Below are 16,330 nucleotides of genomic sequence, written 5' to 3' on the forward strand. Positions count from 1 at the left end.
GAATAGAATGAAAGACCATAGAATAGCATAGCAATTGAAAATGAATATGTTACTATGTGGCTCACTTTATGTGTGCATGTATCTTCCTGGATATCTGTGTGTCTTCACACACGTGTGTGTGTGTGTGTGTGTGTGTGTGTGTCTGTGTGAGAATTTGAATGAGGCAGACCTGGGTCTGAGTCAGAGCCACAGACAAACAAAACACACACCGTCTGACCTCCAGACTCCAACCAGAGCGAGGACGAGGCGAGGCGGACGGGGGACAGGGTTGGGGAGGCTCTGTGTGTGTGTGTGTGTGTGTGTGTGTGTGTGTGTGTGTTTCCATCTACTTGCGTTTTAGCTTGTGTGTCTCCCTGCCCTGCATATTTGGACATGTGTGGGGAGATCAGACTGAGAGAGAGAGAGAGAGAGAGAGAGAGAGAGAGAGAGAGAGAGAGAGAGAGAGAGAGTAATGAAATGCAGAGAGGCAGCGGCTAACGTTGAGAAGGGGTGAGGGTGTGGACCGAGGAGGAGGAGGGGGGGGGGTCAGGAGATAGAGGGAGAATGGGAGAAGGAGGGAAATCTTTTTTATGGCTGGGGGTCTCTGTGGGACTGACAGTAAATAAGCAGTGATAAGCAGCTGGCTGCTTCAGTCGGCACCCCGACTTGCAGGCTGCTAACGACCCGCGCGTCTCTCCCTCGCCTGTCCCCGCCCTCACCCTCGCCTCTCTCTATCTCTCCCTCCCTCTGCTCATCGGCACGTTCTCCTCCCTCTGTCTGCCCTCTCCTCCATTTTGCAATCGCATATTCTCTCTCAGCCTCTTTTTAACTAACTCCTAACGCCTTCCTCCAGCTCCCTCTGTTGACTCGATTTCTTCCTAATCTGCTGTTAAACCCCCCCACCCAACACCCTCCGCCTCCTCGACTCAGTCTCCCACCCGCCTCAAATCCGACACGTCATTCTGAGGTGAGGACTGGCACCGCAGCGCCCTGTTTCTTCTTCAAAATGTGCAATCGCGCCTCTTTGCAGCTCTTTTGCCTCCATTCCCCACAGTTTAAACACGGAGCCGCAAGGTCAAGTGTGCTGTATTGATGTGTGCGTCTGTATCTCTCTCTCTCTCTCTCTCTCTCTGAGGTTTATTGCTGCCTGTGTACGTGTGCGTCTGCGCTCTGTGTGTCTGCTTTTGTATGTGTGTGTGTGTGTGTGTGCACATCGTTAGATCAACGGTTAAAGAGATTCAGCCCGCAGCAGCAGAGATGGCCAGCAAGGTCAAGGCCGACTCTGTGGCAACACAAATTGTTCCGCTCAGAAATCCTTTGGTTCTCAGGGGGCCCCACACATATCATCTCTGGAAAAAAAGAAATCTTCACACTTTGAAAGCCTTCTGACTCCGGTAAAATGGACGCCGGGGCATGTTCAGTTTCAACACACCCCATATGCACGCACAAAAAAATTGAAAACGTGGCTGTATTGTTTTTTTGGTGGAAACTCAGGGGGAGCTTAGCGCCAATTTAACGCTTTGTTTGTTTTTAATTCTATTAGCTGTAGCCTATCTTCCGTGTTTTTCATTAGTTGTTGGTGGATCGTGTGAGGAGTTTACTGGACCACCTTTTTACACAAAAATAAAAACATCCCAATGCCGCTGGCTCTACGGATGAATTCTGACACGCTGCCTTGCAGCATCTGTAAATACTCCATACATGTTCCACTTAGCTTGCGAGGCACTCAAAAATGAATCTGCATGTAACCCGTGAGTGTTGAGTTCCATTTAATATTTCACCCATAGCAGCAATGCTGGTCTAATCTATTTCTCTGCCTCTCTCGGTGCCTTTGAAGAGGGAATAAAGCAACACCAAACAGCATGGAGGAGGCCACGTTGAAATACTAATTGTACGTTTTGGTTCTGTCTTTGAGATCGCTGCGGCTGAATCCAGTGGGAGGAATTCTGCGGGTGGGAGGTGTGTTATTTATTTACATGTAATATTCCTGCCAGTTTATATACAGTTGTGTGAAAAAGTGTTTGCCCAATTCCTGATTTCTTATTTTTTGGCATGTTTGTCACACTTAAATGTTTCAGATCATCAAACAAATTTAAATATTAGACAAAGATAACACAAGTAAACACAAAATGCAGTTTTTAAATGAAGGTTTTTATTATTAAGGGGAAAAAAAATCCAAACCTACATGGCCCTGTGTGAAAAAGTGATTGACCCCCCCCTGTTAAAACATAAATTAACTGTGGTTTATCACATCTTTGGAAACCTGAGTTCAATTTCTCTAGCCACACCCAGGCCTGATTACTGCCACACCTGTTCTCAATCAAGAAATCACTTAAATAGGACCTACCTGACAAAGTGAGGTAGACCAAAAGATCCTCAAAAGCTAGACATCATGCTTTTTTTTTTTTTTAAATAGGAATTTGGAGAATTTCTTTCTCTTCAAGTTATCTGACAAATTTAAAACTGTCAAATTTTGAAGATATAGTTTTCACTGTACCAGCGGTGAGATACAGTGTTCTATAGGAAGTCTGTAAGACAGGATGACTGACTCCAACTGTTCAACAGATGGACAATACTTGGTGCTGAAACGATCGATTGGTCGATTGGCTGTTGAGTTCTTAACTCCCTCTCCACTCAGAAATGTGTTTTTGCTTCTAGTTTCTTCACTTAGATGTTTGACCTTCACAGTGCAGAATGAGGTCAGCTTAAATCTGAGCGATCACAGTCCGACATGCAGCACCATGGTGGTAACTTCAAGCCTCTAGTGCACAATGAGTTCAGGCCCTTTTAGTGGACAAAACACCATGTGCCCAGCAGTTTTGCAACAAACAAGATTTGAATATTCATAAAAAGAAAAAATGACCTTCCTCTTGCCCCAAGCCCAGTCGCCGACACCTCACGCTTGCATGAACACACTCTCCATGAACTCTTGCATTCGAACGCATGTGACTCATATCGCACAGGATACGTAACTAACATCCCACAGAGCAGAGAGGAAGCAGACAGCGTTGATGGAGACGTGTGTATTTACATTGAAGTGTCTGTAGGGCTCATTTGAAATGAAAGCATCATATCTCAGATGAGCCTCCCACACAGCGCCCACTCTCCCCATTAAGTCTACGTTACATGTGAGCGCGGAGGCCCCCCCCCCATCCTTTCCCCCTGAGACGAGACAGGTGCGTATGTATTGTTATAAGCCGTACTGGTAATGAGTGGGTGGCGGCTCTTCCAAGCCCCCCCACCATGCACCTACATCCTCAAAAGAATGGGATTATTGGAGAAGACAGGGAATGTTTTTAAATTGAAATCACCTAAATGACACAAAAGGGAACTGTTAGCCAGCTGAACTGAGGATGAAGAGGCAGCGCCTCATTGATCCTTCTGTACATACAAAATGCTCCGGGAAAAAAAAAAAAAAACCTGTGCTGAACGGCGGCAGTCAAAACACCTCGACGCCGGTCAAAAGATTCTCGCTGCAAATTACGGCCAACTCCGCCGCGGCAAACACTTCCACCGAGTACGGATGTTTCACTGTGTTTTGCTGTAAACAGATGGAAATGTTGAAAGGAGGAGACTGGTTCACAGTGAATCGAGCAGAAAATTCATTTGTCAGAAACCCATCAAACCACTTTCATCCGACGGGAGTCAAATAAGGAGAAAAAGGTGAGATGAATATAGATCACCTGTTTAAAAAATCCCCCAGCTGAAAAAAAGGCGGCGGAGAGATGAATCCTGTGGAATGGTTTCGGGCTTACACAGTGTCTTTGTGTGCATCCGGGGTAATTCCAGGTTAATGGGCTTAGGCAACATGTTGTTAGCTGTGCTATGACTCACAGGCGAAACAAAACTCGATCTGTTCTGCTTCTCCTGGCCCTCTTCCTTTCACCTGAACAAACCAACACCTTTCTACCCGTGCTGTTTCACCCCTTCCTCCCTCCCTCCCTCCCTCCCCCCGTCCGCCTCGGTCATCTCACCTTGTTGAGCGTGATGACGGCCTCTTGGTTCACTCCGGTGATGTTGAACGTCTCCCCGGTCTCCCCCTCCAGGATGGTGTACTCCAGCTTGGCGTTCTCCCCGAGGTCGGCGTCGGCCGCCGAGATGCGCCCTATCTCGGCCCCCGGGATGGCCAGCTCTGACACGGAGAAGGACCACATACCTGGGAGGGACACATGGCAGGCATGAGCGCTGATGCACCTCATTTGAACATTAAACAGTTAATGTTGCCTCTTGAACCATTTTTTAAATTGCTGTTCCCTACCTAGCGCTGAGCCAATGTTTGCAATATTCCATTGAGATAAGGCGGCATTTAATTTAGGATGAAGGAGGGAGAGAGATAAAAGAAGAGGAAGGCAGAATATGTGTTTGGCATTGAGGCTTTATTAAAAGCCAACTAAAATATGGTTGTAAAAAAATAACTAAATTATAAGAAGCTAGGGTTCTAGGGTAAGCTAGGAACAAAGGAGATAAAAAAAACTAAGATTACAGGTAAGAAAAGCTGCTTTGTCTCCGTCCAAACATTTTAAGTTGATGACATGAGCTAACTATTCATCGCAAACACCGTCCGCTCCTTCCTCCTGCAAACAAGAATGAATCAAGATAACAGGCTTTCATGTGCGCTGCCATCATTTTTAAACATGCTGGTTTTACTTTTACAGCTGGGTCCATTAAAGCAGCACATTATTAGAGTCCTTCTGCTGGCTTAGCAGTTTAGACACGCGCAGTGCATTCCTCTTACCGATCAGCCGATGCGCCTATCTGATGAAAATACGGAGTGCATCCGTGAACTCACATTACTGCATAAAAAGCACACATGCACACATAAATTCATATATCCGCCTACCACTTTATTACACCCTAACACACACACACACACACACACACACACACACACACACACACACACACAACGGCCACCAGCTGCACTGACAAGAATAAGTGTGGTAGGAAATAGAGTGAGGGAAAAGGTAAGATATCACTATTTGGCTCGTACGCACAGAACAGACAGGCTCATTCAAACAGAGCCGTTATCTGCTCCACTAAAGCTGAGGGAATCAGATAGACCTGTAAGTGTGAGCGAGAACAACATCGCACAAACACACCGGGGTTGACAGAATAAAAAGATAGCCAGCGTCGTCGACAAGACGCTATCTGGGCCAACGCGCAGTCAGATGAGTTCCGTAAATGTGTCAGCATCAAACCGGGAGGTTATTTCACTTTGAGGATGGGGACATCAAGGATGGCAAAGCTATCAGCCAGGGTGTTTGATTGTTGTCATTTTTTAAAGTCCCGATTCATATTTTTTATTTTTTTTTAAAGCACACAAACAGGGGTTTCACGCTCCAACAAGTCCTCCAACCTGAACGACAAAAATGGTTATTTGTCAGAGCCTTCAAAAACACGCATGACCATCACAGATTTCAGATCCCTCACATGTACCCAGATGTTTTGGTTAAAGCTACGGCGGGTCATTTTTTAAACATGTTTTGTTATATTTTTTGAAATTCTTTTAAAATCCCAACACCAATCAATAAATCAAATGATCTGACAATGCTCTTTCTGAAGATGAGGCAACTTTCTCACTAGACGTAGCAACTTTTTGGAGCTAGCGCTGGGCTTTGGTGTTCCGGTTGGGTGATTTTTAACATCTAGCATTAGTTCTTCTACCCAAGCTTTTAAGCAATTAAAACCAGAGCAGCAAGGATTTCAGAAAAACTTAGGTTGCTCTTTAGAAATCCTCAGAAATCAATACAGTGGACGGGTCCTCGACGCTCTCTGTGGCAGCCCTACTTGGTGAAGGTCAGAGGACGATCATTGTCTCGGTTGAACAGGAAACCCCCAACCTGTTCCAGATAGGCCTCCACACAGCTGCCAACGTAACGGGTTGTGTTTGACTCGTGTTTTTTTTAACACCTCCACTTATTGACTCTGCTGTCTGAACAGAACACGGACTCTGTTTTTCATGCAGAAACTGAACAACACTGCCGAGACAAAGTGTCCCCCATCGCAATAAGGACGTCCATCTGTGCGATAAGTCCTAAATACTGAACAGGATCAGGAGTTGTTGTGTTTTTTTGTATTTTTTTGTATTACATGCCACAGATGGAACACTACAGGATAAAGATCAATAGACACAACAGAGGGAAAACATCATCGAGCCTGTCGTTTCCTCAGCTGACGAACACTTATCAAATTGAGAATCAGCATGTTGTTGCTGTGGCAATAAAAGTCTTCAAGATTTGATTGGATTAGAACAAATTCCTCTTGATCAAGATGAAACCGCAGTGAATCTAATAGCTTCTCCATTCTTCAATAAGCTGCCCTTTATAACAATGCTGTTTTCCCAGCTCTGTGTTTACCTGATCGGCTTCTAATAATTGCTGTCGGGGGGAGATACTCTCCTTCCAAAAAAACACAACCCAAATCAAAAGTATTGTTCGCTCATTAGTGTGTTTCTCGCTCTGGCTGCTGGCTGCAATGTTTTTTTTTGAGATTGCATAACAGCGCACATGACACAAAATTTCCCACTGACACTGGAATGTGATTTGTGTTTTTCCATAGTTAAATATGCTTAAGTAGTGATCTGCTAGTGGGCGCCGCAGCATTTCCTCTGCACCCATTACAGGCAGCGAGAGCGACAGCAGCATTACGCTCACCGCTGGCCGTGCTGCTGTAAAGGGCCATGAATTGGCCCCATTAGCATATGCTGCTCTCCAGGCTGCTCTTTACCCACTTCTTCGATCTATTTTCTTTTTTTTTTTACCACTTTAGTTCATTTACCTCCTGGTGAACAACTGCTTCCTCCTCCTCTCCCACTTCTGCAATTTACTCAAGGTGTTACACTAGGTGCTCTTGAGTGTTTCCCTCTGCTTGAGGTATAATGTACAGGATGTAATGGCTAGTTACAGTGCACTTACCACAACTTATAGACTCAAAGCTACTTTTTTGAAAAGGAAAATTGAGGAGCAAGTGCTTTGAGGTTACTTAAAAGTAGATCCCAAATGAACTCCCGCAGTGCTGCTTTCCATAAAAAAGGAAACGCATTACTCGATGTTCAACACGCCTGATGTCGATGTTATGGCATTGTTTTGAATACTTTCGTACACTTCATTGTTTTTTTTCTTGTCTCCCAGTCACCAAAACTGTAAATTTCCCAACATTCTAGTAAAGTGACACTGTATATAAAAGTATGTGGACATACTTTGGGCTGTTTGCCCATGTTTGAAATGGAAATCTTAATGCTGCATTATACAATGATATTCTAGATAGTCTGGTTCCAACAGTTTGTGTTGCAGGGATGATGTATTTCTGTAGGCCAACCAGGAAGTTAGCATCGCATTGGTTCCCCTTGACAAAAAGCCGATGGGATTTGTCCATGACATTTTGGAATGTTGCAGAAAATAAGCTCTGTGGGAAACAAACGGAAGGAACTACACCGCGGTCATGTGACTTCACGTCGCCGCGAGAAGCTAAAGGTGGTTTAAAGGTTTAGTCTCATTTAGCCACTTGATAGAAACCGCCTCTTTCAAAAACATATACGTACAAGCTTCAAAATTCAAAATACATACTGACATGTTTTATATCTTCGAACAAAATGTCAAAATCTCTTAAGCTTGTGTTCACCACACACCTTATTTCAAACATGAAAAACATTGACTTTTAGACGAGGGAAACGGAAGTGCAAAAACACATCTTTGAGGACTGATTTCTGCAGCACTCAATGGCCCCGTGCACACAACCAGCTCCATAGAGGAACAGGTGTCTGGGTTCGGTGTGGGAGAACCTGAGCTCTGACGTCATCCCCATACAACACCTTTGGGATGAATCAGAACATCAGTGTCCCACCTGCCTGATGCTCTTGCGGCTGAATGGGAGCAAAAATCCCAGCAGCCAGGTTCCAGAATCTGGGCGTGCACTTTACCACACTTTTATTTACTTTTTGTGTTCGAAAGAAAATGATTGGGCCCAAAATACTTCATATGACATGATAAAATATGACAAAGCATGCGTCACACAACGAGTGTGCCAATGCCCACGTGGCCCTACACGGGAGGGGAGGGGGGGGGGGTCTGCCAACTGCAGGGGGGCAGCATTTGCCAATGACTCAACACTAAATGCCACTTTATGTGGCGTGAATATCATTCCTACCATCTGGGACTGCCTGACGCAGAACCAGAAAGCCGGGACCAAGGCAACTCGAAACATAAGCCGGGATGTTGCTAATTAGACGGACAATGAGGAAAGTTAGTTACCAGTCAGAGACTGCGGATTCTATTGATCTGTGCTATTGTGCGGTGAAAACGGTGGCGACGCACGCCTACACCAGCTCTCTCTCTTTCTCTCTCACAGGCAGCGCTCAGGGAGGAAAGTGACAAAAGGAGGGAGTGATGCAGGCAAAGTAGGGTAGACTCAGTCATTATCAGCTTTCTGCTCACACGGGAGAGCAGCTGGCAACACAAGTCGTACATCATTTCCACCTGTGATGGACTGGGGGGGGGGCTTAGGGGAGGAAAAGAGGGGGCGAGCGGGGGGGGGGGGGGAGTGAAAAGGTGAGTGGCGTGGAGAGATTCCCAGCTCATTCTGCACATTTGGAGCCTCAAAGAGGCAGCACAGGCTCCCTGATACAATCACACGTCGGCTGAAAATAGGAAGCGACGGGGATCTGTCCTCTGCCTTTTGTTTGCGCAGGTAAAGTCATTAGAGCGAGCTGTGAGGAAACAGCATGGGTGCGTCGCTTTAATGCTTAGCGTTTTGCTAATGCAGGCGCCCTCCCCACCCGCTGAGGAGGCCCTAATTGTGCCCCCCCCCGCGCCGCATTTGGGGTCTACCTCACATACAAGAAGACGCTCTCCTCACGTCTCATATTCATATCAGCCCGCTCTGATTCCCAGAGACAAACTAAGAGGGACAATTATTTGAATTATTATCGGTTGCCATGTTATTTTTGTGATGGGCTGAATAGTGCCACGCTGGCAAGGGGGATTAGTTGGAAACAAAGTGAGATGACAGGTGGTGAGTGTTAATTAGGCAGGGTGCAGTTTACTGCAGGTTTAAAAGTGCAGAAAAAAGAGCTTAAATTGACAAACTGCTGGTTGGAGAAGGGGGGGGCGATCAAAAAGGAGAGGGGGCGACTACAGATAAATGTGGAATGAAAGATGCAACACGAGAGGGACAGAGAGGGACTGAAAGAACACAGCGGGGAACCACTATTTTTGAAGACAAGTGTGGTCTCGGTAAAAGTGCTGAGAGGAGAGGAGATGGGGGGGGGGGGGGGGGTAGAAAAAATGAGAGCGTGTCGCTCCGCTGCGTCTCATCTGAAGGGTTTCTCGCGGTGGTGGTAGGCGTCGGGATGGGGGTGAGTCATTAAAAAAAATGTCTAGTTGGCTAAAGCGCATGCAGTGGTTTTGAAAATAGCCTGAATAAAATCAGCATCCGTTTAGAGTGGGGGGGGGGGGGGGGGGGGGCATCACCCAGGGTCACGGCTCGAGGGGGCGTAGGAGAAAAGGCCGGCGTCGGAAGGGGAGGATCAAGGAGGAGAGAGCGTGATTTATGCATCATCACGAGTGTCAGAGGGGGGGCAGCGGTGGATAGAGAGGTGGGATTTGCTGTACAGGCAGATTTCCTCCTTTTTATTCTTACCAAGCCACAACAGGGTAAATTAGACGGCATGATTTGAAAGCAAAAGTGAAAGCGCCGCCTTCTGTCTCTGTGCTAATGGGGTTAATAATGAAACAGCGTGGATATTTTCCTTCACGGGCTCCAGGGCCAAGTGGTATAAAGCACTGCATGTTGCTGTTTAACTTGTGCAGGGAGACAGGCCATTAGCCATTACTGAGCCCTGTTCTAATGCCATATGGAGTAGAAGTGTGTGTGAGTGTGTGAGTGTGTGTGTGTGTGTGTGTGTGTCCATTAGTAGGTGGATGTCTGTACTTGCACGCTGGTGTGGGTGCACCCAGGTGCCGGTGTGCAAACGCTGCTAAACCCCACGTCAATCTTGCACTAGAATATAACTTATATAATGGAGCTTTGTGCAACGCTCACGAACGGTATGTTCAATTTGAATGAAATCCAGCAGGTTATGAAGAGAACGCCTGATCCAGCTCCGGCCTTTCTGTGACATCAAGTGGCTAAAAAGCTTTGCACCGGCTGACAAAACGATAAAATGACAAAGTGGCAGGCTGGTCGGCCGAGTGACTGACTGATGTGACCACGAGAAGGGGAAGTGGAGTTCGCAGGTCGACATTCCCTTCCACCTGTGAGAGATATTGTGAGAGGAAACAGAGAAATGAACTGCGAGAGCTCGAGGGGAGAAAAAAAAAAAAAGGACTGCGAGTGAGAAAGAGAAAAAAAGGAGAGAGAGATGTGACTGAGAGCAATGTTTCCAGCAGTGATTTTACTGTCTATTGAAGCAGAAAGAGCTGAACTTTAGATGAAATATTAAAACAGAGAGGAAGAGAAACAGAGGGATGGAGAAAATAAAAGGATAAAAAAAGCATTCTGGTATTAGCCACCTCCGTTTTAATTAGTTTTCCTCCTTTCATTTAATTTCCTCCGTCCCTTTTTTGGGCTCGTAAGACGCAAAACTCAATTAGAGAATAACAATTATTGGAAAGTATTGCCTATTACCTAATTGTTTAACTTATCACCGGGATCATTATTACTCTTTCCAACCACAGACGAGCACTGGAGCCAGATGGAATTAGTCAAACCGCTTTAGGAAATCAAAAACCCAATTTTCCTCCCCAGAATGTTCCGCTGCAGAGCAGGAGAAGCACAGAGGTCGGGTTTAATTAACACAAGGTGTTGTCCCAGCCTGAAGGCGTGCTGCAGACTGGACATGAGAAATGCTTCCTCCCGAGACAAAAAGCATCAATTTATGAGATTTTAAAGAAGCAGAAGCTGGAGGAGCAGAACCAATTCCTGCAGGCTTTGTTTGTGTGAAGTGATTTACACAGATTTAATACTTTATTTGATACTAGAGGGTCCGGGTAACACAATCAGGGGCCCGTATTTATCAAGCGTCTCAGTGTGCGCTCACACTTGTACTGTAGTCCGGTTCATGTGGTCCGGACGGAGGGAACGAAATGATACTTTGTTGCATTTTGGTTCTGGTGCGGTTCCTGTTCAAACTGACTTTTTTACAAACAAACCAAGGGGAGTAAACAGGAAGTTATACAGACTGACAGGTGACTAGTTGATCGGACAGTTTTATGGTCTATGTGACTCTAAATGGACCATAATTTCCATGATTATGATTATTATGCTGTATTGAAGAAGACTTGAAACTAGGTCTGAAACTCATGTTTACAATGTTTATTGAGGGAATAAATCAAGAGAGAAGTAGAGTCATTTTCTCATAGACTTCTATACAATCTGACTTCTTTTTGCAGCCAGAGGAGTCGCCCCCTGCTGGTAGGTTGAGAGAATGCAAGTTTTAAGACACTAAAAAGGTGCCAAAAAAGGTAAAAGCGCCCTCAGACTACCTCCCAAGAATTTTGCTGAAAGTTAACCTAGGAATAATGACATACTTAATAGGACTTGAGAGTTACTGATGAAGCTCCCTACGCTTTCTTCAGCTAGAAGTCTCCTCTCTGAGGACGACACGCCTGTTACCTGACGCGCCAGATGGTTTGTTACACGGAACCATCTGGGAAGAGTCGTCATTGGAGACTGAGAAGAGCCTTAAATGACGTTCTTTGCTCTTCTTTCAATGAAGGCATACTCTCTCCTGACAGATCTTATGCTATTGCAGCATCTACGCTAACCTGTTTAGGAGCTGCCATTGTTGTTTAGAACGAAACCGTCGCCTCTCTGAAGCCTGACGAGATGAATTCTTTGTGTGAGCTCTTGACATTACGAGGATCCGGCATTCTCTGCAAGGTAAGGCTCTCTGAGGTGCACCATCAAATTGATGATGATGACGTGTACTTTTCCTGACAGTTGCAGTTTGACATATTATACAGTGGAAAAATTCAAAATGCGGGACATCTTTTATGTGAAGGCTTAGTAACTTCGATACTAAGCCATCGAAGTTATAGCTCCATGATCTACACCTGCTTATCCTGTGTTGGCTCTGAAGACAATCACAGCTCACATTGGACAGGTGTGCTACAGGGCTGTACAGTCACAATGAACCTAAACTGCACGTCACAGAGAGATCGTGCAAACTCACCCCACACAGGCCGGCAGAATAAACGTATAGACAGCACAGTACTGTTGCTGTGTCTTCGTAGTTTTACAGTGCCTTTATTCGAGCCAAGTCTCGTGGGCATTTTGTAATATTAGGCACTCAGCAATTACACCACTGCCCTACGCCTCCTGTCCTACACCGCCCTGCACTTTTACTTCATGTTAAGACTGAATACGGGCCAGATCCATAACGTGTCAGAGAAGAAGGAGAGAAGATCTGTGCAGAGAATAAAATGTATGAGTTTAGAAGCATGATTGACATAGCATTAATCTGATCTTGATGACATTGTAGCTGCAATGCATTGTGATTAGAGTGATAGGTTTTTAGATTAGTCAAAGAGAAGTAGAAGATAAGTGGTTGTTGCATTACCCAAGTTGTTTTTTATTGCAATTATCATCCTTTCATATGTCTCAAACTAACACCAGATAATGGTGGCAGACATTGATAACACCATGAAAATAAATGCACAGATTGTGAGGCTAATTTGCATTGATGTAGATAAATAGATTTGAGGCGGTGTATGTGAAACCTATTAAATTTGGAAACTAGCCCTTCCTCTCTCCGCCGCTTTAGTGCGCTTTTATGCAAAGCGGTGTGCTCTGCATTCATGCGCCGTGGCATGAAAAAAACGAGCCTGGTGAGAAATGAACCCGTAATTGCAAGTGCAGCAGTTACAATGTGCTAAACCACATGGGAGCCTCCGCACAGCTCTGGAAAAACAATGGCGGTGCAGGTGCACGGCTCTCGACAATGTCAGGGGAGAGAAAAACACTACTTACAAAAACACTACTTACCCAGACGGATATTTTCATATGAAGCCAGACTGTGGATGTTTCCTCTTTCTCTTCAAGTCGGCGCGACAATGAAGAGTTTGGAGCCGTGATAACAGTTGTTTTCCTCTTCGAGTGACTATATGAGGTTACATTCAGGACGGACCTTCCATATCCTCTCTTTCCTCGTCGTCACCCTTCCTCTCGCAGCTCTCGTTACAGAACGCAAAAGTTGTTGGTTTACAGCAAGCCACTTGTGCTTATTTGTAACTTATTTACACAGCTGGAAGCCACAGCTTCCCACAAGTCCCAGCGGGGGCCATCTTGGCATCACGTCTGTCTCTCTGAATCCCCCCAAAAGTTTACTTTATACCAGTTTGGCTCACAGGATGATCATCTGTTTACCCAATATGTTGTGGTGTATTTATGATTTATAAGGATGCCGTAAACGTTGGGAGCGACACTCGTTCCGAAAGAGACCTGTAGTGGATGGAGCTACTCAGCATATCTCGGGGGGGGGGGTGACGTGCTGGCCCGTTTCCAGCCGTGCTGAGCCCTGGAGATGGTCAAGAGTGCAGAGAGGGCAGGAGGGGGTTGGCAGTGACCTCAGGGAGCATGTTCAGTTCACTGCTCATGGGTCCTCAGATGGGTGGGGATTGTACATGTTCGGCTGAGTGGACATCGGTGTAGTTCCTCGGTGGCAGGGGATGAGGGATTTTAAGAGACTCTCAGAGAGTGTTCTTTTCTGTCCAACTTCTTACAAGGATCCAATTTGATGGGCTCGCGTGTGGAACAGGATTTGCACTTGCGTATAGGCAGACTAAAGTGAAAGAAACCCCCCCATAAAAAACACCCAAACACACACACACCGATGTGAGACAGCTAGCAGCGGCCCGCCACACCCCGCTGAGGACGTGCCGCTCACAGTCCAGCGACTCCATTTATCAAGCTAGACAGAGAGAAAAGGAGAGAGCCCACGAGAGAGAAGGAGAGCGAGAGAGAGGAGGGGAAGAAAGGAGAAGTAAACAGAGGCTGAGAGGTGAAAGGTAACGTCGCGAGACAACAGGAGAAGGATTGAGTGCTCGGGAACGACAGCAGGTAAAGGCAGATATGCGGGGGAACAGACGGGGAAGCGAGGAAGAGGTGAGGAGGGAGGGAGAGCAGGGAGAGGTTTCCGACGCTGCTGGGAAGGTTTCCCATTAACATGGAAATCACTTCCTCTTCCCCGGCTCGCCATGGCTCACTGATGGCTCGGCAGAAAGAGAATGGCTTTAGCCGCTATTATTCTGCGTGAGGGGGCACACTGCCAGGTCAGATGAGAAAGTAGCTCCAAAAAAATAAAATAAATAAATTTGTCAAAGACAGTCTCTTTGCGCTCCGTCTCCCTGCCTTTTCCTGTGGGCTCTCTGCGAAAAAAGGGCCCGGGCATTGCCGCAGGAAGTGTGATGGATTCACCTTATTTCCACAGTAGCCCGAGCTTTTACAGTGGGAAGAGAAGAAGAGACAGGGGCAGAAATGGATCTATTTTGGGGTGTGTGTGGGGGGGGGGGGGTAGTTTAATGAAGTTTTATATTTCCCTGTTTTTCCCTCCGCTGTGGCAGGTATAGTTGCGAGTATGGAAAATTCGAGTGTGGAGAATTTAAGACCCTTTTGGGTTTCCGTAAAGCTGGATTGCCTGCGTGTAGGTCTATTGGAAACCTTGTGTTGTATGCGGGTGATTACTGCACGATGAATCCCTCCCCACGGGCTCTCTCTCTCGGCTGCAAGGGATTGTGGGAGAAAAGCCCATCGGGAGCGCTGCCCGCGGATTTCTCGCAGGAGCCGCCAATTTGACGCGGCTCGAATGTCAGCTCAAACCCTCGTGTGCTTGCTTGTGCACGTGTGCAGAATTTCGAGAGGGGAGAGGACAAAAAAAATAAGACAGTTGGCGGACCTTGCAACTTCAACAGCAGTGGACACACACACACACACACACACACACACAATACAACAGAGTTGGTGGTCTGCAGCGGCATTCATACCCAGGCAGGGGAATCTATCCCAGCAGAGCTCTGCACTGTGCCACCGATGACCCCAGGGCAAAAATAAGGCACTTCAATGGCAGGCCTAATTGTGCAGCGTGATGTGGGGGAGCCAACTCAGGGAGGGCTTTTTATGCTTCAGCGCTACAGTACCCCCCCCCCCCCCCCCGCGATTGCCTGCATGCACAGATCTTATGTACAGTATGTGAAGACCATGTGTTTCCGAGGACGTCTTCACACACAGACTCGCCCGCATTTGTAATAATAAATCACACTCAGTGATTCCACTCCCTTTCATGTGGAGCGTACATGTTCCTGCATTATGTAAACAGACACGTCAGAGCACCGCCGGAGAAACTTGCCTCACTCCGTCTCCCAGCATCCCTATCAGCTCCGCGCGAGATGGAGTGATTTTCAGCCGGCCTGATTATCACTGTCGCCACGAAGCCATTAGCTTTGCTACTCTCCTTTCTTCTTTCCGTCCCCCCGTCACCCCCCCCTCATCCCCGTCCCTCCGTGCTGATGTCTCCCTCCTCCATCCTTCACGCATCGGTGAGCTTGCCCCCCGGGACTCTGCTTTCATGCATTCTAAAGAGTCGACGTCTCCATCGTGCCAGCCCAAACAATGCGGGGACGTGGGTGGCGATCATTGGACGGGACGGCGTGGGCGGTTCGAGTTGGGCCTCGTTGGCCGGAGCGCGTCCCATATACTCCAATAAGCCCATTACTCGTCGGCAAATGCACATTAGTCACGCCATTTAACTAAATTCATTATCGATGCTTTATTGAGGAGGACACAAGTTATTTTCGATAGCCATTAGATGTTATTGAATGTGATGCGACTGCTAAATAGGATGCAAGAGGGAATGACGACTGGTGGCAATTCGATTCCACCATTCTCTGCGTTGTCTAAGTGTGCCAATGTTGAATAGAAAGAACTATGAAAACACAGAAAAAGGCAACTTAACGCTCCATTAGCATTACTCTAAGCATTAATATTGTATAACCCCTTATTCGTGACTGAAGAACAGTATTTGAAGAGACTTTGATGGCCCGACATTAACCCCGGGAACGGGATGCTATGGCTTGGCAGATGGCACCAACCTTCATTATCAATAGCCACAGTGGTTTATGGCGGGATATGTGAGAGGGGACGCTTTGACAAATGGGATTTCTCAGCACAGACTCTTTCTGCCATGCTGACTAGAAATGATTGTGCACGGAGGGCGTTTTAAACCAGGAACAGATGGGAGGGGGTGCGATAAGGGACGCGAGGGTACCGGGTGTGTGAAGAGCACACACTGAGAGAGTGGGAGTCAAGAGGAATGTGTGTGTGTGTGTGTGTGTGTGTGTGTGTGTGTGTGTGTGTGTGT

General features: G+C 46.6%; 1 protein-coding gene across 8 annotated transcripts in view; it reads right to left on the reverse strand.

The window, feature by feature from the left end:
* cdh24b (cadherin 24, type 2b) overlaps positions 1–16,330 on the reverse strand; it is a 133,117-nt gene that overhangs the window by 28,510 nt on the left and 88,277 nt on the right. For all 8 annotated transcript variants that reach the window (XM_031854781.1, XM_031854778.1, XM_031854774.1 and 5 more), the window contains one exon: positions 3,954–4,135. In XM_031854781.1, the coding sequence (XP_031710641.1) occupies positions 3,954–4,135 (182 nt within the window). The remainder of the gene's footprint in view (positions 1–3,953; positions 4,136–16,330) is intronic.

Source organism: Anarrhichthys ocellatus, unplaced genomic scaffold, assembly GCF_004355925.1.
Source record: "Anarrhichthys ocellatus isolate YVR2014 unplaced genomic scaffold, GSC_Weel_1.0 scaffold15, whole genome shotgun sequence".
Taxonomy (NCBI): Eukaryota; Metazoa; Chordata; class Actinopteri; order Perciformes; family Anarhichadidae; genus Anarrhichthys; species Anarrhichthys ocellatus.